Source organism: Pan paniscus, chromosome 6 (assembly GCF_029289425.2).
Source record: "Pan paniscus chromosome 6, NHGRI_mPanPan1-v2.0_pri, whole genome shotgun sequence".
Lineage (NCBI taxonomy): Eukaryota > Metazoa > Chordata > Mammalia > Primates > Hominidae > Pan > Pan paniscus.
The window spans coordinates 50,578,235-50,601,942 of NC_073255.2; the positions used below are offsets into that span (position 1 = coordinate 50,578,235).

The following is a 23,708-nucleotide window of genomic DNA, read 5'->3' on the forward strand; positions in this document are numbered from 1 at the left end:
CAGCCTGGATGGCAGAGCGAGACTGTGTCTCAAAAAAAAAAAAAAAAAAAAAAAAGAAAAGAAAATTATTCAGTGACACTTGCTAAAACATAGTAAGACGGTCTGTATGTGGGACCATAGCTATAGCATAGGAACCACAGCAGTGGCAATGGAGTCGTGCTGTTGGGGGGAGAGGTTAGACTCAGCTCCTAACAGAAGGAGGGGAGTGAGGGTCAGTGGATGGAAAATTTCTAAGAGGAAACATAGGGGTAAGGGAATTCTGGCCAAATGACCTAGCACGATTCTTGCTGGAGACAGGCCTAGGTGATCAGGCCTCCCCTGGGGGCTGGTGGAGGGTGAGGAACCTGATCAGATAGGTGGGGGATGGGATATTGAGGGTGGGGTGTTCCTGCTAAAACTGGATTTTACAAGGAAGTGCACCGTTGGGCCTAGGAGAAGTTTCAGAGCCTGGCTAAAATTTGGTCAAGCAGAGAAACTGTGTCGGACCCCACACATCTGATGCCTCTTCTGTAGGTTCAGATCCATCCCTCACTGAGTGGCCTGGATGTCCTCCTGGGGGTTTGGTCTCCCACCCTGCAACGGGGGCGACTGTGCACGTAGCTTCAGGTCCTGCCCAACAGCCACTGTCACCAGTGCTGCAAGGATGAGCTCCTGCCATCAGCCCTTATCCCCCAGGGCATTCACGCCAGCTCTGTTTCTTCTCTCAGCACTCTCTCCTGATCGTAAACATAATTGATTATGGAAAATATGGAGAACACAAAGATGCACAAGGGAGAAAATGAAAAGCATTTATCTGGAATCCTACCATCTCACAAAAAAGCTATCATGAACATTTTGTTCCTTCCAGTTTCTTAAGTTTGTGTGTCTGTATTTTTTTAATAAACTTGACTGGATGGTACACAGGCAGTTTGGTTGCTTGTTTTTTTTTTAATTGCCAATATATCATAAACATTTCCTTCTATTATTAAATACTTGCCAAAAATATGATTTTTTGGTCCTTATTTTACTTTAAGTTCTGGGATACATGTGCAGAACGTGCAGGTTTGTTACATAGGTATACATGTTCCATGGTGGTTTGCTGTACCCATCAACCCGTCATCTAGGTTTTAAGTCCCGCATGCATTAGGTATTTGTCCTAATGCTCTCTCTTCCCTTTCTTCCCACCCGCTGACATGCCTCTGTGTGTGATGTTCCCCTCCCTGTATCCATGTATTCTCATTGTTCGATTTCCACTTATGAGTGAGAACATGGGGTGTTTGGTTTTCTGTTCCTGTGTTAGTTTGCTGAGGATGATGGTTTCCAGCTTCATCCATGTCCCTGCAAAGGACATGAACTCATTCTTTTTTATGGCTGCAAAAATATGATTTTTAAAAATCATTATATAGATTTGCAGCCTAAAGAGAAACCATTTACTTAATCAACCTCCATTGATATTTAGGTTATTTCTGTTATATTTAAATGAAGCAAATCGTGGACAGAGCTTCTGGTCATGAAAATACGTTTACTTCTCTGATGGTTTTGTGTAATGGAATCCAGAGAGTCAAGTGTCTGCCTGAGTGTGTGCAGCCTGTTAGGGTAGTTACGCTCATCGCCCACTGGGCCCACCAGGTGGGGAACATGACATTGCCTGCCTGAGTCACCGTGGGACACGTCTCTATTCCAGTTTCCTAATACCTGGCAGCACAGTTGTCTCCTCTAATAGGTACACCCAGAAGCCTCCCAATTCAGTCTCTCTCTCTTTTTATTGAGCGCTTCTTTTGTTCTTCTCTTCACACTTAAATATTTAAGCTTGAATTAAAAAATAAAAGCAACATCCACACATGATACAAAAATTCCAAAATGTTTGCCATTTTGTATTTCCTTCTAGAAAATCAATTTGGGTGTGCACCAGAGGTTAATGCAAATAGAAGTTTATCATTTTGTCTTCCACACTCTTTTCACTAGGTGACAGACTTTAGAAATCTTGGAGTCATTTCTAAGTAGCTGGATGGCCTCCCACTGCAGGAGGGAGGGAGGGATGTGACTTTACCACTGGCTTGTTGGTTGCTGGGGACTTTATTTCTAGAGGTTGATCTCATGTCTACTGGTGTCATGAACATCTTTTTTCACAAATGTCTTAGTAAATCTTACGAGGATAGCCTAGGGGTATTTCTTTGTAGTGGAATTGCTGGGTTAAATGGTGTGTCTGTTTTAATTTTGGATAGCTGTTGCCAAATTGTTCTCTCTCAGGCACTTGCTGTGCTCGCTCGCACCACTGATGCACCTGAGCCTTGGTTTCCTCAATGGAGTCAGCTCTGTGTTTTAGCATGGTTTAAAAAATCACCAGTATGCTCAATGCAGTGTCTTTTCTTTTCTCTCTCTTTTTTTTAAATTATACTTTAAGTTTTAGGGTACATGTGAACAATGTGCAGGTTAGTTACATATGTATACATGTGCCATGTTGGTGTGCTGCACCCATTAACTCGTCATTTACATTAGGTATATCTCCTAATGCTATCCCTCCCCCCTCCCCCCACACCACAACAGGCCCTGGGGTGTGATGTTCCCCTTCCTGTGTCCAAGTGTTCTCATTATTCAATTCCCACCTGTAAGTGAGAACATGCGGTGTTTGGTTTTTTGTCCTTACGATAGTTTGCTCAGAATGATGGTTTCCAGCTTCATCCATGTCCCTACAAAGGATATGAATTCATCATTTTTTATGGTATTCCATGGTGTATATGTACCACATTTTCTTAATACAGTCTGTCATTGTTGGACATTTGGGTTGGTTCCAAGTCTTTGCTATTGTGAATAGTGCCGCAATAAACATATGTGTGCATTTGTCTTTATAGCAGCATGATTTATACTCCTTTGGGTATATACCCAGTAATGGGATGGCTGGGTCAAATGGTATTTCTAGTTCTAGATCCCTGAGGAATCGCCACACTGTCTTCCACAATGGTTGAACTAGTTTACAGTCCCACCAACAGTGTAAAAGTGTTCCTGTTTCTCCACATCCTCTCCAGCACCTGTTGTTTCCTGACTTTTTAATGATCGCCATTCTAAGTGGTGTGAGATGGTATCTCATTGTGGTTTTGATTTGCATTTCTCTGATGGCCAGTGATGATGAGCATTTTTTCATGTGTTTTTTGGCTGCATAAATGTCTTCTTTTGAGAAGTGTCTGTTCATATCCTTCGCCCACTTTTTGTTGGGGTTGTTTGATTTTTTCTTGTAAATTTATTTGAGTTCTTTGTAGATTCTGGATATTAGCCCTTTGTCAGATGAGTAGATTGCAAAAATTTTCTCCCATTCTGTAGGTTGCCTGTTCACTCTACTGGTAGTTTCTTTTGCTGTGCAGAAGCTCTTTAGTTTAATTAGATCCCATTTGTCAATTTTGGCTTCTGTTGCCATTGCTTTTGGTGTTTTAGACATGAAGTCCTTGCCCATGCCTATGTCCTGAATGGTATTGCCTAGGTTTTCTTCTAGGGTTTTTATGGTTTTAGGTCTAACATTGAAGTCTTTAATCCATCCTGAATTAATTTTTGTATAAGGTGTAAGGAAGGGGTCCAGTTGCAGCTTTCTACATATGGCTAGCCAGTTTTCCCAGTACCATTTGTTAAATAGGGAATCCTTTCCCCATTTCTTGTTTTTGTCAGGTTTGTCAATGATCCGATAGTTGTAGATGTGTGGCATTATTTCTGAGGGCTCTGTTCTGTTCCATTGGTCTGTAACTCTGTTTTGGTACCAGTACCATGCTGTTTTGGTTACTGTAGCCTTGTAGTATAGTTTGAAGTCAGGTGGCATGATGCCTCCAGCTTTGTTCTTTTGGCTTAGGATTGACTTGGCGATGTGGGCTCTTTTTTGGTTCCATATGAACTTTAAAGTAGTTTTTTTCCAATTCTGTGAAGAAAGTCATTGGTAGCTTGATGGGGATGGCATTGAATCTATAAATTACCTTGGGCAGTATGGCCATTTTCATGATATTAATTCTTCCTATCCGTGAGCATGGAATGTTCTTCCATTTGTTTGTATCCTCTTTTATTTCGTTGAGCAGTGATTTGTAGTTCTCCTTGAAGAGGTCCTTCACATCCCTTGTAAGCTGGATTCCTAGGTATTTTATTCTCTTTGAAGCAGTTGTGAATGGGAGTTCACTCATGATTTAGCTCTGTTTGTCTGTTATTGGTATATAAGAATGCTTGTGATTTTTGCACATTGATTTTGTAACCTGAGACTTTGCTGAAGTTGCTTAGCAGCTTAAGGAGATTTTGGGCTGAGATGATGGGGTTTTCTAGATATAGAATCATGTCATCTGCAAACAGGGACAATTTGACTTCCTCTTTGCCTAATTGAATACCCTTTATTTCCTTCTCCTGCCTGATTGCCCTGGCCAGAACTTCCAACACTATGTTGAATAGGAGTAGTGAGAGAGGGCATCCCTGTCTTGTGCCAGTTTTCAAAGGGAATGCTTCCAGTTTTTGCCCATTCAGTATGATATTGGCTGTGGGTTTGTCATAAATAGCTCTTACTATTTTGAGATACGTCCCATCAATACCTAATTTATTGAGAGTTTTTAGCATGAAGTGCTGTTGAATTTTATCAAAGGCCTTTTCTGCATCTATTGAGATAATCATGCAGTTTTTGTCGTTGGTTCTGTTTATATGCTGGATTACGTTTATTGATTTGTGTATGTTGAACCAGCCTTGCATCCCAGGGATGAAGCCCACTTGATCATGGTGGATAAGCTTTTTGATGTGCTGCTGGATTCAGTTTGCCAGTATTTTATTGAGGATTTTTGTTTCAATGTTTATCAGGGATATTGGTCTAAAATTCTCTTTTTTTTGTTGTGTCTTTGCCAGGCTTTGGTATCAGGATGATGCTGGCCTCATAAAATGAGTTAGGGAGGATTCTTTCTTTTTCTATTGATTGGAATACTTTCAGTAGGAATGGTAGCAGCTCCTCCTTGTACCTCTGGTAGAATTCGGTTGTGAATCCATCTAGTCCTGGACTTTTTTTGGTTGGTAAGCTATTAATTATTGCCTCAATTTCAGAGCCTGTTAGTGGTCTATTCAGAGATTCAACTTCTTCCTGGTTTAGTCTTGGGAGGGTGTATGTGTCTAGGAATTTATCCATTTCTTCTAGATTTTCTAGTTTATTTGCTTAGAAGTGTTTATAGTATTCTGTGATGGTAGTTTGTATTTCTGTGGGATCGGTGGTGATATCCTCTTTATCATTTTATATTGCATCTATTTGATTCTTCTCTCTTCTTTATTAGTCTTGCTAGCGGTCTATCAATTTTGTTGATCTTTTCAAAAAAACAGCTCCTGGATTCATTGATTTTTGAAGGGTTTTTTGTGTCTCTATCTCTTTCAGTTCTGCTCTGATCTTAGTTATTTCTTGGCTTCCGCTAGCTTTTGAATGTGTTTGCTCTTGCTTCTCTAGTTCTTTTAATTGTGATGTTAGGGTGTCAATTTTAGATCTTTCCTGCTTTCTCTTGTGGACATTTAGTTCTATAAATTTCCCTCTACACACTGCTTTAAATGTGTCCCAGAGATTCTGGTATGTTGTATCTTTGTTCTCGTTGGTTTCAAAGAACATCTTTATTTCTGCCTTCATTTCATTATGTACCCAGTAGTCATTCAGGAGCAGGTTGTTCAGTTTCCATGTAGTTGAGTGGTTTTAAGTGAGTTTCTTAATCCTGAGTTCTAGTTTGATTGCACTGTGGTCTGAGAGACAATTTGTTATAATTTCAGTTCTTTTACATTTGCTGAGGAGTGCTTTACTTCCAACTATGTGGTCAATTTTGGAATAGGTGTGGTGTGGTGCTGAGAAGAATGTATATTCTGTTGATTTGGAGTGGAGAGTTCTGCGTATTTTCTTCTCTGTTTCTGATCCACCTAGGGGCTCTCCTACCCCATCTCCTGGGCATTTTGTTTAAACACGGCTAGAAATTTTTTTAAAATATAACTTCTACCATATCTATCTGAATTTAATGAAGATAAAATTTCAACTTGTTTGGTCCACACTTTTTGAAACTGATTGCAATCATGTTTTACTTAATTCTGTTGCATTTTTTTGATCTACAATAGTATGTTTTTCAAATGGTGATATTTTTGCTTTCTCCTTTTCATTCTATGTTAAATGATTGCAATAGGGTGGGCATTCTTTTTTGTTCTGGCTTTAATAAATAGGGTTTTACCACTAATTGTGATGCTTTGGGTTAGAAGTAATAGTATATGGCTAATTATTTCAAGAAAGTGATCCATTTGAGTTAGCTTTTGAATTTTTTCTTTTAATAAGCCGATGTTGAATTTTAGAAAATACTCTTGAGTAGGTATTAAGATGCTTAGCCTGGTGGTTCCCCCTCTGACTGTTAATATGGTCAGTGATATCACTGCATCCTCCAGGGTTCTTTTGACATTGTAGGAGCTTCACCTTCCTGTCCATCCCTGTGGCCTTGGGCTGTTCCTGGTACATTTTCAGAGATGTGTGTATCATCTACTCACTGAAGGACAGCTACCTTCCTCTCAATGTGTTGGCCACTCTCGTGGATGCCCGTCACAGCCCAGGACTGTGATTTATGACTGTGGAGGACAGTCAGTAACCCAGGACACAGCAGGTGAGCTGACAGGCAGAGGATGCTGGGTGGTGACAGGGTTTGGAGGTATGGCTGACCTGAGGGTGGACCAATGTCTATTACTCCTGACTTGAGGGAGGATCCATGTCCATTAGCACCAACCGGAAAATGGACCTGTGTTCATCAGCCCTGACCACAGGGAGGATCTGTATGCCTCAGTCCCTGACCTGAAGGAGAACTCGTGTCCATCATTCCCTGACCTGAGAGTGGACCTGTGTCCATCATTCCCTGATCCAGGGTGGACCTGTGTCCATCATTTTCTCACCTGAGGGTGGACCTGTGCCCATCAGCCCTGACCACAGGGAGGATCTGTGTCCCTCAGTCCCTGACTTGAGGTTGAAGGGTGAACCTGTGTCCTTCAGTCCCTGACCTGAGGGTAGACTTGTGTGGATCTGCCCCAACTGGAGGGTGGACCCATGTTCGTCTGCCCCGACTTAAGGCTGGACATGTGTCCATCAGCCCTGACCTCAAGGTGGACCTGTGTCCATCAACCCTTCACGTGAACTCTCAGAACTGTCAGACCAGGCAGCAGTTGGCACTGACCACTGGTCTTCTGAACAAGCCCAACCTCAGGTAGATAACCAGTGACCGGCAGGGAACTCAAGTCAAGGTCTGCTTGTTTGGGGTTGTAGCCTGAATTGGCAATGGAAAAGCTGCTGGGCGCAGCAGAGATTTGCACTGGCAAGGACTCTGAGCATGGTTTCCTCATTATCTCCAGCTTCAGGACAGAGTTTCCCCTTGAGTATGGAAGTTTTTACCTGGAATCATCCCTCTAGATGGTATCATACAGTATGTGATCTCTGAAATTGGGTTTTTCTTCATCCAGCATTATGCCCCTGGGATCCATCCAAGTTGTGTGTGTTAATAGTGCCTTCCTTTCATTGCTAAATAGTCCTTCATGGTATGGATAGACCACTGTTTGTTTAGTCATTCGCTTGTTGAAGGACATTTCTGTTTCCAGTATTTAACTTTTACAAATAAAGCTGCCATAAACATTGTCGTGCGAAATTTTGTGCGCACATCCATGTTAACTCATCTAGGATAGATGCCCAGATGTGTGATTGATGGGTCATGTTTAGATTTTTTTCATAAACTGCCGAACTGTTTTCCAGAGTGTCTATTTTATATCCCCATCCCCAGTGTATGAAGGATCCAGTTCATCTCCATCCTCACCAGCATTTGGTGTTCTCTTTCTCTCTCTCTTAAATGTAGCTGTTCTAATAAGTATGTAGTGATACTTCACTATGATTTTATTTTGGCATTTCACTGATGGCTAAGGATGTTGAACATCTTTTCATGTGCTCATTTTTTATCCGTATGTTCTCTTGCCCTTTGGTGAACTGTCTCTTCATGTCTTTTGTCTGCTTTCTAATTGGATTATTTGATTTTTTTGTGCTGTTCATTTTTGAGAGTTCATGGTATATTCTAGAAACGATTCTTTTGTTAGAGGTGTGGTTTGCAATTATTTCCTCCCAGTCCATAGCTTGTCTTTTCATCATCTCAACAGGGTCTTCTGTTCTGTTTCACAGAACAGATGTTTTTAGTTTTGAAGATACCCAATTTATTGATTTTTCTCTTTTATGATTCATGCTTTTGGTGTCATGTCTAAAAACCTTTTACATAGCCCAAGTCCCCAAATTTTGACGTACATTTTACTCTAAGAATCTTATAGTTTTACATTTGATAGTTTATGATCCATTTTGAGTTCATTTTTTAATAAGGTGTAAGTTTCAGTTATTTTTTAGATTTTATTTTTGCTTATGGATATCTGGTTTCTCCAGCACCATTTGTTGATAAGCTATCCTTCCTCCATTGAATTGCTTTTGAACTTTTGTCAAAAGTCAGTTGGCCATACTTATATGAGGCTATTTCTGGGTTATCTATTCTGTTCCATTTATCTATTTGTCTGTCTGTCTGCCAACATCATACTGTCTTGATTAATGCAGTTGTATAAGTCTTAAAATCAGGTAGAGTGATTCTTCTTACTTTATTGTTTTAAAGAAAAGTGGGCTATTCTAGTCCCTTTTCCTTTCTGTTTGCATGAACGTGGTATGCCTCTTCATTTATTTAGATTTTCTTTGATTCCTTACATCAGCATTGTGAGGTGTTCAGCATACGAGACCTCGCTGTGTTTTGTTAGATTTACATCTTGTATTTTATTTTTCTCAGTGATTATAAGTGATACTACATTTTAATATTGGTCTTCCTTTTTTCATCACTAATATAAAGAAATACCATTATTTTTTACGTTTATCTTTTATATTGTCACCTTGTGGAACTCACTAATTTGTTCTAGGATTTTTTTTATGTATATATATTCCTTGAGATTTTCCATGTAGATCATCATGTCGTCTGAAACTAGAGACAATTTTCTTTCTTTCCCATCTGTATGCCTTTTACTTCCTTTTCTTGCCTTATTGCACTGGCTGGGGTTTTTAGCACTATGCTGCATGGAAGTGGTGAGAGCCAACATCTTGTATTTTATCCAGAGCATAGAAGGAACGTGTTCAGTCTTTCACGATTAAGTGTGATGTTAGCTATAGGCATTTTGTAGATGTTCGTAATCAAGTTGGAGAAGTTCCCCCTCAATTCCTAGTTTTCTGATAATTTTTATCATGAATGGGTATTGAATTTTGTCAAATGGTTTTTCTGTATCAATTGACTTTCCTCTTTAACCAGTTCATCTGGTGGGTTACATTGATGTTCAAATATTTGACCAGCCTTTCATCCCTAGAATTGTTTATTCTATATAATTCTAATTATATATTACTGAATTCTATTTGCTAATATTTTGTTAGATTTTTTTTATATCTACATCCATGAGGGATATTGGCCTGTAGTTTTCTGTTTTGTACTATCTTCGTCTGGTGTTGGTATCAGGGTAATACTGACTTTGTAAAGTGACTTGGGAAGTGTTGCTTCCTCTTCTATTTTCTGGAAGAGATTGGTTAAAACTGGTGTTAATTCTTTAAACATTTGCTAGAATTTGTCAGTGAAACCATCTGGGCATGGAGTTTACTTTTTCAGGAATTTTAAATTATAAAGTCAATTTCTTTAGAAATTATAGGATTTTTCAATTTACCCTTTATGTTGGATGAGTTGTGGTAGTTGTGTTTCAAAGAATAGTTCATTTGATCTAAGTTGTCAAATTTATGTGTGTAGAGTTGTTTATAATATTCCTTCATTAACCTTTTGATGCCTGCAGAGTATGTAGTAAAATTTCATTTTATTTCTGAATTCGTTAGTGTCTTTTCACTCTTATTTTTCAGGCTTGCAGTGATTTGCCAACTTCATTGATAATTTTCAAAGAACCAACTTTTGGTTTCATTGATTTTCTCTATTTTTTTTTTGTTTTCTTTTTATTGAATTCTTCTCTTTATTATTTCCTTTCTTCTGTTAGCTTTGAGTCTATTTTGCATTTCTTTTTCTAGTTTGTTAACATGGCAATTAGATTATTGATTTGAGACTTTTTCGTTTTTCTTATGTAAGTATTTAGTACTATTAATTACCTTTCAGCACTGCTTTAGCTGCATCCCATAGATTTTGGCATATGTTCATTCAGATGAGCATATATATATGGATATGGTTTTTTTTTTTTTTTTTTTCCTTGAGACTCCTCTTTGACCTGTGGCTAATTTAGAAATGCTTGAAAATTTTCCTGTTATCTAACTGTTACTAGTTTTAGTTTGATTCTGTTTTGGTTTGAGAGTACATAATGTGTATGATTTCAGTTGTTTTAAATTTGTTGAGTTTTGTTTTATGGCCAAGGTCTCTTAATACATACTCTTGGGTACCTGAAAAGAGTGTATTCTGCCATTGTTGCATGGAGTATGTTATAAATGTCAATTAGATCTTGTTTGATGATGTCTTAGCTTATTTTATGTCTGATTGTTCAAGGGAGATGTTGACATCTCCAACTATAATTGAGAATTTGTTTATTTCTCCTTAAATTCTCTTTTTTTTTTTTTTTTGAGACGGAATCTCTATCGCCCAGGATGGAGTGCAGTGGCGTGATCTCAGCTCACTGCAACCTCTGCCTCCTGGGTTCGAGCAATTCTCTGCCTCAGCCTCTCGAGTAGCTGGGATTACAGGCGCCCGCCACCACGCCCTGCTAATTTTTGTATTTTTAGTGGAGATGGGGTTTCAGCATTTTGGCCAGGCTGGTCTTGAACTCCTGACTTCGTGATCCACCCCCCTTGGCCTCCCAAAGTGCTGGGATTACAGGCGTGAGCCACAGCGCCCCGCTCTTTCTCCTTAAATTCTATCAGTTTTGGCTTTGTGTGATTGAAATTTCTATTGTTTTATGCATACACATTTAGGATTTCTATGTCTTCCTTTTACATTGACTCTTTAATCATTTTGTAATGTCTCTCTCTATCCCTGGTAAATTTTTTTGCTCTGATATCTACTTTTTCTGTTATCACTACAGCCACTCCTACTTTCTTTAGATTAAAGTTTGCATGGTGTATAATTTCTATTCTATTAATTTCAACCTACATATATTGCTATATTTTGAAGTAAGTTTCTTTAAACAGCATATATTTGGATGATATTTGTTAAATCATTTATTACAGCCTCTTTTAATTGGTATATTTAGAATATCTACACTTAATGCAATTATTGATATGTTATTGATAAGTCTGCTATTTAACTTATTTTTTGTTTTTCTGTTTGTTCCTTCTCTTTTTGTCTGTTTTTTTTCCTATGTTGCTGTGGTTTATGTGAGCAATTTTTAGAATTCCATTTTGATTTATATATAGTATATCTTGTTGCATACAATTTTTTGTAGTTTATCTAGATATGTATTATTTTTACATAACATTACAGCCTACTGATGTCAACATTTTAACAAGTTTAGTGTAGAAACTTTACCTCTCTTTCAGTCCCTTTATCCTTCCCCATTTATAACATAAATGTCATAAATATTTCCTCTATATATATCAGACAAATTTATAATCTTTGGTTCAACCAGAAAACATGTAGAAAATTCAAGAGAAGAAGGAAAGTATATTGCATTTAGCCACAATTTTTATCCTTTCTGTTATTTGTCTTCGTGATGTTCCAACATTCCTTCTTTTACTATTTTCTTTTTTGTTTCAAGAATTTCTTTTTGCTCTTCTTTAGGTTGATTATAAACTCTCAACTTTCCTTTATCTAAAAATATTATAATTTTTTTTCATTTCTGAAGTATAATTTTGCTAGATGTTGAATTCTGGGTTGACAGTTCTTGAGCACTTGATGAATGTTTTCCCAGTTTTTTCTGGCTTCCATGGTTTCTGAAGAAATGATACTATCATTCTAGTTACTTTTTTTCCTCCCCCCAAAAATCAGATATTAGTTTTCTCATGCTGCTTTCAAGAATTTTCCTTTGTCTTTTGTTCTTGGAAGTTTGATTGTGATGTGTGTTGGCATCTGTTTCTTTGAGTTTGCCCTGTTTGAGGTTTGCTAACTTACTTCAATCTGTAGGTTTATATCTTTTGCCAAACTTGGGACATTTTCTGCTATTATTTCTTCTAATATTTGTCCAGTCTTACACCCTTTTTCTTCCTTTCGGGACTCTGATGACATGAATGAATGTTAAATCTTCCATTTTAGTTCCACAGTTCCAAAGGCTCTGTTTTTTTTTTTTTTTTTAAGTCTGTTTTCTTTTCCTTGTTCAGATTGGATAATTTCTGTGACTCTGTCTTCTAGGTCAGGAATTCTTTACTGTGTGCACTTCAGTCTGCAGTTGAGCTCATCCATTAGGTTTTAAATTTTGATTATTGTATTTTTCAGGTCTGTAATTTTTATCTGTTCTTTCTTATACTTTCCTTTTTTCTGAGACTTGCTATAATTTGTTTCAGGTGTGTTCATAATTACTCATTGAAGCATTTTTATAATGACTGCTTTAAAATTCTTGTCAGATAATTTTAACAACTCTATCATCTTGAAGTTAGTATCTGTTGATTATCTTTCTCAAGTTGACATTTTTTAAGGCTTGATATTATGAGTGGTTTCTTTTTTTTTATGTCCTAGACATTTGGGTATTATGTTGTGATACTCTGGATCCTACTGAAATTTTTTGTTTTAGCAAGTCTCTTCAGACTTTACAGCATTGGGGCAGTGTGGGTGGAATTCCGGGTTTCCCACTCATCCTCCATGACAGCCTGGCATTTGGCACCAAGGTGATGCCTGGCACCTTGTTACTGTTGAGTAGAATATGGACATTCTACATCCTTGTTCAGCGTCCACTGACAATGCAAGTGGGAGCTCATTACCACTCAGTGGAGATGAGCATCTCCACTCCCTGTTCAGGGTTTTCTTACACTATGTCAGTGGGGCCTTGGGTGTGCCTCCTCACAGCCTAATAAAGATCAAAGTCGAGGCTCCCCACATGGTCTTTGCTGGCCTGGGTGGAGCTGGAGCCACAGATTTTTTTTTTTTTATGGTCTTTGGCTACAATAGGGTGGTTATTGTCTAAAAGTTTTGTTTTGCTAGGTTGCCCCTTTTTTTTTCTTTGGCTAGAAACAACAGGCTTTTTTGTAGGGGCTTTAAAAAAGTTGATCTGTATCCAGTGGCATTTTTTGGCTGCTGGTTTCTCTTGTTTCTAGTCTGGGATAAATAAGGCAGAAAGAAACCTCAAGGGACACCACCCACCCGACACTGTTTTCCTTTGAGTTGCAAGGTCCCTGCGATCACCCTCTTCTTTCCACCTTTCACAGTCTGTGTGCTTATTTTACATGTATTGTCAGTGCTTTTACCACTCAGTAGGAATAAAAACAAGTGTGTTCATTTCATCTTTTCTGGAACCGCATGGCTAGCCTCTTTTAATATTCTTATTTTCTTCTCAAGTATATTAAGTACCAGAGGTTCTGTTTATGAAGCACTGATAGTGAGTTCATGGCAAGTGGTTTTAAATTAGACTCTATTTTCCTTTTGGCAAATGGGTGCTGTCTCGTATCCCTCATGTGACATATGGAAGCTGTGGAGGAGAGGCTCACTCTCTGTTCCCATCAGCCCTGGCCAGAGTGAGAGACTGGTGAAGCCACTCCGTTTGCCACCGTTTCTCTCTCTTAGAAGGAGGGGGTTGGACTCCTGCTCTCGTAACTCTGGGGAATCTCTTTCTGCATGTGTTGGGGTTTTATGAGTTTAGGAACCTGCTCTTACTGGGATGCTGTTCTCCCCACTGCACACGTGTTTAATCACCTAATCCTTGCTGCCATGCCATCACTCAGGGGCCATAAAACCGCCATTACAGGTGTGGGAACCCCAACACTGGCTGCTGAGATGACTCACCTGCCATCTCACCACCAGCAGGGCAGAGTCATGATTATTAAATGTCAGATTCCCAAACCCGACCCCACCCTGCAGCGGATCTGGCTGGAGGGAGAGTACAGGTGCTTTTCTTCAATAAGTGGAGAATTTGATGATATTCCTTTATTTCCATGATGGCTCCAGCGGAGGGCATTAAGAACAGCCTCGGAAAAACTCAGAAACCGCTCATCTTTTTCTACCAACGTTGTCTACACCACCCCGGGCACTCGCGTCAACAGGTACATCAGCCGCCTCTTAGAAGCCCGCCAGACAGAGCTGGAGATGGCAGACCTGAACTTCTTTACCCTGAAGTACAAACATGTCGAACGGGAGCAAAAGGTAAGCAACTCTGGTTTTCGGCTTCCCTGGTGCTGCTTGCGAAGGCGCTGCCTGGCTGGAGGAAGCCCTCAGCCCTGATGGATTGACTTCTCTCTTACACAGTACCACCAGCTTCAGGACGAGTATTTCACCAGCGCCGTTGTCCTCACCCTCATCCTGGCTGCCTTATTTGGCCTTGTCTACCTTCTAATATTCCCACAGTGAGTATTTCTATCAACGAGGTGAGGAACTCACCAAGAAGTCCCGGTTTCTGGGGTTCGTGGTTGTGTTTCTGGGGTTCGTGGTTGTGTTTCTGTTGTATGCTCAAGCTTCGTCTCCCACAGTTATTGTCCCAATGTGTCCAACATGGCTGACATTAGCCAGCCATCATTTCCTCATTTTCTCAAGTCAGTAGTGTAACAAGCCTTGATGGTATATGGCATGGGACTGGTCACTTTCCATTTTAAATTTTGAATTTACTTAATTCTAAGACACAATATATTTTCATGCTTTTTCATCCATGCAACATGCACCATTGCTGTAATAATAGCTTTTGGCTGGGTGTAGTGGCTCATACCTGTAACCCCAGCACTTTGGGAGGCTGAAGCAGGAGGATTATTTGAGGCCAGTAGTTCAAGACCAGCCTGAGCAATATAGCAACACTCTATCTACAAAAAAAAAAAAAAAAAAATTAGCCAGGCATGGCAGCACTTGCTTGTAGTCCCAGCTACTCAGGAAGCTGAGGCAGGAGGATCCCTTGAGCTCAGGAGTCTAAGCTGCAGTGAGCTATGATCTCGCCACTACACTCCAGCCTGGATGACATAGTGAGACTTTGTCTCTAAAAATAATAATAATAATAATAATAATAACAATAACTTTTGAGAAGAAACTGCACTTAATGAGCTCATTGGCTTCTAAATCCATGTCATTTTCAAAAACTTAAAATCCCTCTTAAAAGGAAGAAAAACAATAGTTTAAATAACATTTAAACATCATATAAGTAAATGTGAGTTTGGCAGCTTATATTTTATTTTATTTTTTTTGCAAGAAAGACACCACTGAGTCTGCACTTGCCACTTTACTTTCAAGTGTACTCATTTCTTAATAAAACCTACCTACGGGAATACTACCTCCTCGGAGTTTGAAAGCACATGGAGGCCACCCCACACCTGCGGAGGAGGAGGGAGTTCAGCCGTGGGTGTTCTGCATCCTGCCCAGCCCACAGACACTGAACACAGCAGCCTGCCTCATGGGCCTATTTGGGATTTAAGCGTTTTCTAAAAATGTCCTTCCCAGACAAAGCCCAGCTAGAGAATAGCTCAGCAAAGTCTGGGAAACTCTTGTCTTTCCATCATGAGGAAAACGGCTTCCAGAAAAGTTCTGTGATTCTCAGCCTAAGCTAGATCTCTGCGGTGGGGGTAGGAGAAGTGGGAGGTAGACTCAGGAGGGGCCCCCTTCTTACTCAGGAACCCCAGATGCCCTGCCCTAAAAAATAGAACCAGCCATGTCAGTTCCCAAAGACCTGAGTGGCAGGCATCCAGGTTAACGATGCTGCTTCCTCCTGAGAGCGCAGGGGATGTGGAGGGAGGGGCCAATTCTCAGCCATCTCTTGGGTCCGCCTCTCCTAATCCCCACCTATCAGTGACTCTCATGTTTTCTGTCCCCCAGGAGTGTGGTCGTCCTGCTCCTGCTAGTATTCTGCATCTGCTTCCTGGTGGCCTGTGTCCTGTACCTGCACATCACCCGGGTCCAGGTATGTGGGTGGCCTGTGTCCTGTACCTGCATATCACCTGGTTCATGTATGTGAGTGGCCTGTATCCTGCACCTGCATATCACCTGGTCCAGGTATGAGGGTGGCCTGTGTCCTATACCTGCATATCACCTTGTTCAGGTATGTGGGTGGCCTGTGTCCTGTACCTGCATATCACCTGGTCCAGGTATGAGGGTGGCCTCTGCCTGCCCTCTGGGTGGGATGGGGTGGGATGGGGGAGGCAGTTCTGTTCCCTCCCCTGCCTAGACAGGAAGAAAGAGTCTGCTCATATAGCAGGTGCTCATGAAGACCCAGTTCTGCACTGGGCACATGCACTCCTTTGGGAGTGTACCTGGTGGGCACAATAGACTGGCGATTGATATTGATTAAACAAATGAGCACAAGGTACTGATCCTGTTCTCTTGGAATGGAGAGTCTAGCAGCAGGACAGAAGAGGGATGTTTATTCTGTGTTTATGTCACAGACTTTGGAGAGGGGTGACATTTTCCAGGTACATTGTGCTATCTGGGCCCTGATGCCTCATCTGCTTTGCTCTGTGGGCTTTTGCAGGAAAGGCGTGAGCTTTGCGGCCTTGTACTATCTGTGGCTCACTTGGGAGGACTGTATAGTTCCTAGTCCTGCATTCCTTCATCACGTTCTCCACCTTCATTTCTAAACGACTCGTTTCCCTCAGCCGACCCCAGGATGTCACTTCTGGCAGACCCAGTGTTATATTTGCATAATTATTGAAAACAGCAACTTTTTGAAAAGATTAAATCTAGTTTCATTCATTTAACTTTGTCATTATTCATAGGTAATATCTTGAGTTTTTAAATTAAAAAAATGCTAACTATTAAAACTTCATTCCTATTTCTTTGACTTGTATAGATTGAGTGACATTTGGTTTGACAAATTTTAAAATTTACCACTTCAAGTAAAACTGCTGTTTTTCATATAATTTCAAGTGAAAGCAGGACAGAAGGATGATAGTTTTTAAAGCCTATTCCTTAGTCCTCAGTGGTGGGAACCAGTGTGCCCACCCAATGGTGTACAAATAGCATTAGACATGCAGAAATGTGAAAAGCCATTGGGCAAGAAGAGCGATGACAAAGCAGAAGCCAAGGAATGTGCCAGCCTGGAAAGCTCTGCCCAGAGGTCCTGGCCCAGGAATACTGATTCTTGCGAGTGGATGTACACTGCTTTCTGTGACTCCACGAGAGCCTCCCAAGCCAGGTGGTGAGACGGGTCAGCCCCTTTCCCACATGTGAGGAAAGTGGGCTCAGGCAGGCTAAGGGATGTGCTCATGAAACCAGGAAGCAAAATCTGCACCCAATCTGTCCATAAAAATAATATTCAAATTAAGAAAACTCTCGGTTCTAAAAAACGCATGATCTGTGGGATTGGGGCGCTAAGTCATCTGCCCAGAATTACCCCCCTTTTGTTAATAAGGGAGCTGCCCTCATGGCTGGGAACTTTGGCCAGAATAATTCCAGGTGCTGACATTAAAGGAGGCTAGCCTGCAGTTATCCCATGAAGCTTCTTCTGTATTCCAGTGTTTTGTTCTCTTGGCGGACTCTGCCCTGGATGCCACTAGCTCCTTTCCTTCTGAATATTCACTCTCCCTTCTCACCCTCTTCTGTGAGCAAGCATAAAGCGTTTTTTCCTAAGTATGTGGTTTGGAGGTGCTAGGTTCGAAAAGCAGTGGGGGTCCAGCTTTCCTGGGAGTGCCATCAGTGGTGCTTGCGGCTGATGTGGAAGAAGCAGAGTGGAGACTGAGTGCGCAGACTTCTCAGCTAGGACAGGAGAGGGGATTCAGCTCACAGCCAGTGTGTACTGGGTCAGGGTTTGATTGCATCACAAGTATTTAGGCTCCTGTTCGCAGGCTCTGCACCGGGCTCTGAGCATCCCTGCTGACCCTGGGCCAGGGAAGAGGCCTGTGCAAATGGCTGTGGGAATGGAGGTGAGGGAGGTTTGCAGGAAGCCAGCAGGGGATAGGTCAGGGCCACCCAGCAGAAGGCCATTGTGGCCTGAGTGGATGCGGTGGGTCATGCAGACGGAGTTAGTTCCAGAACACATCCCTGAGAAGGCCGGGTAGAAATGTTTCCCTCCCCGACATTGACAGTGTCCAGAGCCAGGGTGCCCAGGGCAGTGTGGCAGTTCCATGGCCCCTTGGGACCTTCACCCCTATCTGGTTTCCCCATCCCCATCCCTCGGGGGTATGCCAACTCCAGGCTTGGGCTCCAGTTGTCTGGGCCTCAGGGTTGCCCTCTGTGAAATGGCGGTGATGATGGCCCCCACCTCACTGGCTTGACATGAGGATTCAGTGAGCTCATTTGCACAAAGTCTGTGGAGCAGAGCCTGGCACAGCACACGCTCAGTTGGAGTGTTCTGAAGTCAGATGAGACAGAGAAGCTGCATGGGGGTGGGGCAGTGGGTGTAGCTCATCCCGGGAATCAGGGTGGGGAGGTGCCTAATCCTGTCCGTCTTGACCATCTGCAGAGGGCGGCAGAGCTGACCCGAGGGTCCTGCTGAGGGTTGAAAAGGAATGTCTGGGGCAGGATGTGGACTTTTTCTGTCAGGGTTGCAGGCTGAGGTTTGCATGGCTAGGCCTGGAGAACATCAGGAGCGGGCAGAGGAGAGGAGGAAGCCCAGGAGGTGTGCACTGGCTGGACCCCGGGGTGCTGCAGGTGGGGCAGGCTGAGGTCAAGGCGTCAGGCACATTCAGAGGCCCTTGGCTGGACCCTGGGGATGTGGGCACGATGTGGTCCACAAGGTGACTGGGTGTGCCTCGGATAAGCTGCTTCTGCTTCTCCCTGCACCCTGGCCTGGTGCTCACAGACCTGCATTTCAGCCCTGTTTTCCCCATCCTCCTTCTCGCCGTCCTAGGGCTCTAAGAGAGGCAGATGGGACAGGCTCAGGAGGGTGTTGGGCCCACCCAGGCTGGCTAGGGTAGAGGCCGCATCCCATCATAGGTCCCCAAGCCAAGGTGTGGAAGGTGGTAGGTGGTGGAAGGAAGATTTTCACCAATTATGATACTCGAGTTAAACTAGGTGGCTTTGAAGAAAAGAGAAAACCTTGGCAGAGATCCTTAAGGTAGTAGGGGGAAGGGAGCCTCACCGCACAGAGGGGAGTGTAGCACCATCAGAGACAGCCCGAGGGCTTCATTCTAGCCCCTGTGAGTGCAGACGGTCAGGAAATGGTGTCTGCTTTTTCTCCCTCTCATCCTCAGTTGACATCATCTCCCGAAGTGCCACAGTGGCCACTTTGTTCATGAGCCCATTGGGATGACAGGAGTGGCCGAGGAAATAGAATGACTGGTGTCCACAGTAGGGGTTGTCCTATCCACTGGATTTGAATTCTCTGCTGCTTAGGTCACCCTTTGGTGAACATTCATATGGGACACAGTATCTTAACATTTTTCACCCACTTGGAGAGGTTTATCTACATACTTTTCCCCCAGACCCCCTTGTCATTAATTTTCCAACCATGTCTTTCCCAACTCCCTGAACATCCAGCCAAACTGTTGTCCACAGCTTATGAATCAGTATATGACTACATCTCACCATTTCTCCTTGGAAACAAAGTACCCACCCAGGGGAACTGCCCAAAGTTCTGCCCAATGGGAGGATTTCCCTTCACCATTGTCCCTCAGGGCTGTGTCATTTGGGCTGAAGTGCTGCAGCTGCCCACAAGGCCTGAGCTTCTCTTACTCTGTCACCTAATCAGAGGGAGCTCCCCATGAGGCTATAGGTACAGGCTGGGAGAGAGAAGGCAGGGTAGCAGGACTGGGGACTATGGTCACTGGGGCCATTTTGTCGTGTCACTTACTTGTGCCTTAAGGGTCTGCTCGGAGCTGATCATATATATTAGCACTTTCATTTGATGATGGAGGGCTGCTGTTCACACCCAGCTTTATGGCTTGGTGGGTCAGGTAACGCCCAGTTCATGATGGGCAGCTCAGGTCATGCGGTAACTTGGCCCACAGGTAGGGGTTCAGGCTCTACTCAGGCCCAGCGGCAGGCCAAGAGGCTTTCTCAAAAGGAGAATAGTTACCTGCAAAAGATGGCAGGATCTTGCTCTAAAATCCTGTTCCCAGGCCTGTGGTATGGCTCCCGCATGGGGGCCTGCCAGTGGCTCTGGTGGCCTCCCTTAGCACACCGAGCTCACGCCAGGTGGAAGCGGGGGAAGCAGATGATGGGAGGCTGCAGTGGGGATCAAGGACTTGCACCTGCGTCTTGCCCAGAGGCCAGGTTGGGACTGGGAGGGAAGTGCAGTGATTCACGGTCAGTAAAGTGTTTGAGCCTCACACCGCTGCAGAGCAGCGGTTCTTCTGAGATCATCAGAGACCACTGGGTTGGTGAAATACCCAATGGTATCTTGGGACTTGGGAAACCTAGAACTGGATCCTAGATCCATAACCCACCAGCTGGGTAAGCTGGGACACACTGCCCTGTCCTTGTCCATAGAAGAAGTTATGCTGGACTGGGTGGATTTGTGCCACCTTTTTCTCAACTGTAGAGCGGAGTTAGTAATGATCTGACCTCATGTGGGGGTTAAAGGAATAACCGTGTAGCCAGCGAAGGGCACCCCGACTAGTCGGGGACTCTAGCAGGGTGAGTTGTTTTCTGTAAGGTCCCTGCGTATTAATTTTAGTTTATATTTATACTTTCAGAAGTGTTAAGTGTAAAAAGGACTTCTTACTTTTATCCATGAAATCACTTTTTGAAGATTTCAAAATGTCTGTATAATACATAGATTTAAAATAAAATTTCTAATAACAACTCTATAAAACCTACGTGAACAAAATAATAAAATTTATTTAGAGCATTATCAAAGAAGACACGAATCGAAATTTGTACCATTTCTGAAATGGAAGAATTCAATATAATGAAAATACCAAGTTAATCTATCCAGTTAACTTCAGTGCCAGTCAAAGTTACAATGCAAGTGGAAGGAAGGGAAGTATTATTCTTTGTAATTTAAAGACTTCAGGTTTCTTTTTTTAACTTTGGCGAGCTTTTCACCTGGGAGAATAAACAAATGAAAAAAGCCAAGAGACATGTGAGGAGGGTGAAAAACGGATGTGGACCTAGCAGCTTGCAGGTCATCTGCACATTCCACTATAGGAAGTATTAACTGTGCACGTGAATCACCTTGGTAATCAGAGGGTATTTTCTAAATTAACATTTCTTATTCAGTGTTTTCCAGGGTGCCTGACGATTCAGATTCGCACTGTCCTGTGTATTTTCATAGTGGTCTTAATCTACTCAGTAGCCCAAGGTTGTGTGGTGAGCATCTCCAGCTTGTGGCATGCGCTGGGGCGGGAGAGGGCATGGCATGGAGGACCAGCCCAGAAGCCAGGACCCAGGGCTGCAGAGACAGGGAGGTCATCAGAGACGTCAGGAACAGGCATGGGGCCCCAAGAAGCCAGGGAACAAGAGACTTTACTTAGCAGAGGAAAATGCAAATTCTCCCTGGTGAAAGGAGCCTGGCTTCTTCATACGGTGCAGAGGACAGAAGCAGGGGTGGAAAAACAGGACAGACAGGGCAGGAGGAACAGGATGGAGCTGGGCAGCAGTAACAGGATGAAGCTGGGCCAGGAGGAACAGGATGGAGCTGGGGGTTGGAGTGAAAGGATGGAAATGGGTGGGAGTAACAGGGTGGAGTTTGTAGTGGGAGTAACAGGATAGAAGTGGGGCAGGAGTAACAAGATGGAGCTGGAGGCAGGAGAAACAGGAAGGACAGAGCTGGGGGCAGGAGGAACAGGACGGAGCTGGGGGCACGATTAACAGGACAGAGCTGGGGGCAGGAGGAACAGGACAGAGCTGGGTGCATGATTAACAGGACAGAGCCGGGGGCAGGAGGAACAGGATGGAGCTGGGGCAGGAGTAACAGGTTGGAGCCGCTGGGCTGGGGAGCAGGCAGGGCTGATCCCACCTGGTCCTCCCTGGAGCCTCTTGCCTGCTCTGGCAGCCAGTGGGGAGCCTTGAAGTGCTGTGAGTTGCCATGAGGTCTGTGGCTTGGTGTGATAGCACTGGGGGTGGGTCAGAGCAAAACCTTGGGAGACCTGCTTGAAGAGGGACACCTGAGCATGCTTAGGGTCTGCAGGTCTTCACCTGCCCTTTGCTAAGCCCCTGTGACCCCTCCCTTCCCAGGTGGGCTGCCTGCCTTGGGCCTGGAGCTCCAAGCCCAACAGTTCCCTGGTGGTCCTTTCGTCTGGGGGCCAGCGCACAGCCCTGCCCACCCTGCCCTGCGAGTCTACACACCATGCCCTGCTCTGCTGCCTAGTGGGCACCCTCCCGCTAGCCATATTTTTCCGGGTGTCCTCCTTGCCAAAAATGATCCTGCTCTCCGGGCTCACCACGTCCTACATCCTCGTTCTGGAGCTCAGCGGATACACCAGGACTGGGTAAGTGTGTGGCTCCTCAAGAAAAAGGCCTAAGCAGCGGTGCTACTGAATCTGTGTATACAGGTATACAGATATGCACTACAGGCTTCTGAGTCCAGAACTAGTCAAGTTGAATTGTATACACAATTTTTAGTTTGGTGGCTGCTTCTCTTCAACCCAAGTTCTAGCAAGGACTCAGATTTCCCTATGATAAGTGACTCTTGGCCAAGGTCAATCCCAGCAAGCTGTTTTTGGGTGTCACCACCTGAGGGTCACTCTGAACAGTTCTTGGGTTTGGTGGCAGAGTCTTGCCCTGGAAGCTCGGCACTGACTTGGCTTTTCTTCCTCATCTTCCCCCAGGGGTGGTGCCGTCTCCGGGCGCAGCTACGAGCCAATTGTGGCCATCCTGCTCTTCTCCTGTGCGCTGGCCCTGCATGCCAGGCAGGTGGACATCAGGCTGAGGCTGGACTACCTCTGGGCCGCACAGGCAAGACGAGCCCTTTCTGCTTTCTGGGGCTGGGGAATTTAGAGGAGGAAGAAGGCTTCAGCAAGCATCTGACGGGGGCTGCCACAGACACCCACACGCCGTATGGCCCTCGGAGGGCCCTCCTCAGCAGCATGCAAGCCAGGCACTGTCCGGGGATGGAGGAGACCTATGCTGGGGGGTGCAGGGAGTGGGAGCCATGCCTCGTGAGAGGACAGTTCAGAAGGTTGTGGGGTGCATGTTATGGAGACCTGCCTGATGGTCAGAGTGTGGCTCTTTCACGAGGCAGTGAGTCCCCCTTCACTGAACAGCATGTGCAGTGGTGGTGCAGAGGGGCTCAGCCTCTGCAGGGCTGGGCAGTGGCAGCAGGTCTCATCGGGGTCATTGGGAAATACAAGAAAATGCCAAAACTCTCACCACCTACTCCAAATTGAGTAGGTCAGCAGGTGGGGACTGGACATCTATATTTTTACATGTACCCTGGGAAATTCTGATGCAAGAGGCATAAGCACCACTCTTTGGGAGACTCCATGGAGTAGCAAACATGTGAACTGGCTTCAGGCCCCAAACATCTGGGTACCAGGCTGGAGAGGAGACATGCTTTCCTGAAGTCTGTAGGTGGCTTTCTGTTTGGATGTGATCCTGGCAATGACTGCCAGATATTCACCTTGAGTTCCTGCTGCGGAGCCACAGCAGGGGTGTACCTGTGTCCACCCCATGGCCAGGGGCCAAGGCAGCGTGTGGGTGCTGGTGTGAGCATCTTCACACCAACTCCATACTCCACAGCCCTCCGGGAGGTGAGGCAGTCAAACATTTAGGACCAGGCTACCTGGGTTCAAATCCCATTTGTGGAATTTGCAA

The 23,708-nt window shown here is 43.7% G+C and overlaps 1 protein-coding gene across 2 annotated transcripts in view; it reads left to right on the forward strand.

Annotated features, from left to right (window-relative positions):
- Positions 1 to 23,708, forward strand: part of ADCY1 (adenylate cyclase 1) — a 147,775-nt gene that overhangs the window by 89,774 nt on the left and 34,293 nt on the right. The window contains exons 9-14 of one of the 2 annotated variants that reach the window (XM_008968790.5): positions 14,052 to 14,246; positions 14,349 to 14,446; positions 15,894 to 15,978; positions 21,174 to 21,263; positions 22,131 to 22,384; positions 22,724 to 22,850. In XM_008968790.5, the coding sequence (XP_008967038.2) occupies positions 14,052 to 14,246; positions 14,349 to 14,446; positions 15,894 to 15,978; positions 21,174 to 21,263; positions 22,131 to 22,384; positions 22,724 to 22,850 (849 nt within the window). Of the gene's footprint in view, positions 1 to 513; positions 918 to 14,051; positions 14,247 to 14,348; positions 14,447 to 15,893; positions 15,979 to 21,173; positions 21,264 to 22,130; positions 22,385 to 22,723; positions 22,851 to 23,708 lie in introns of those variants that run through there. The other variant, XM_034964059.3, reaches the window with a different exon arrangement.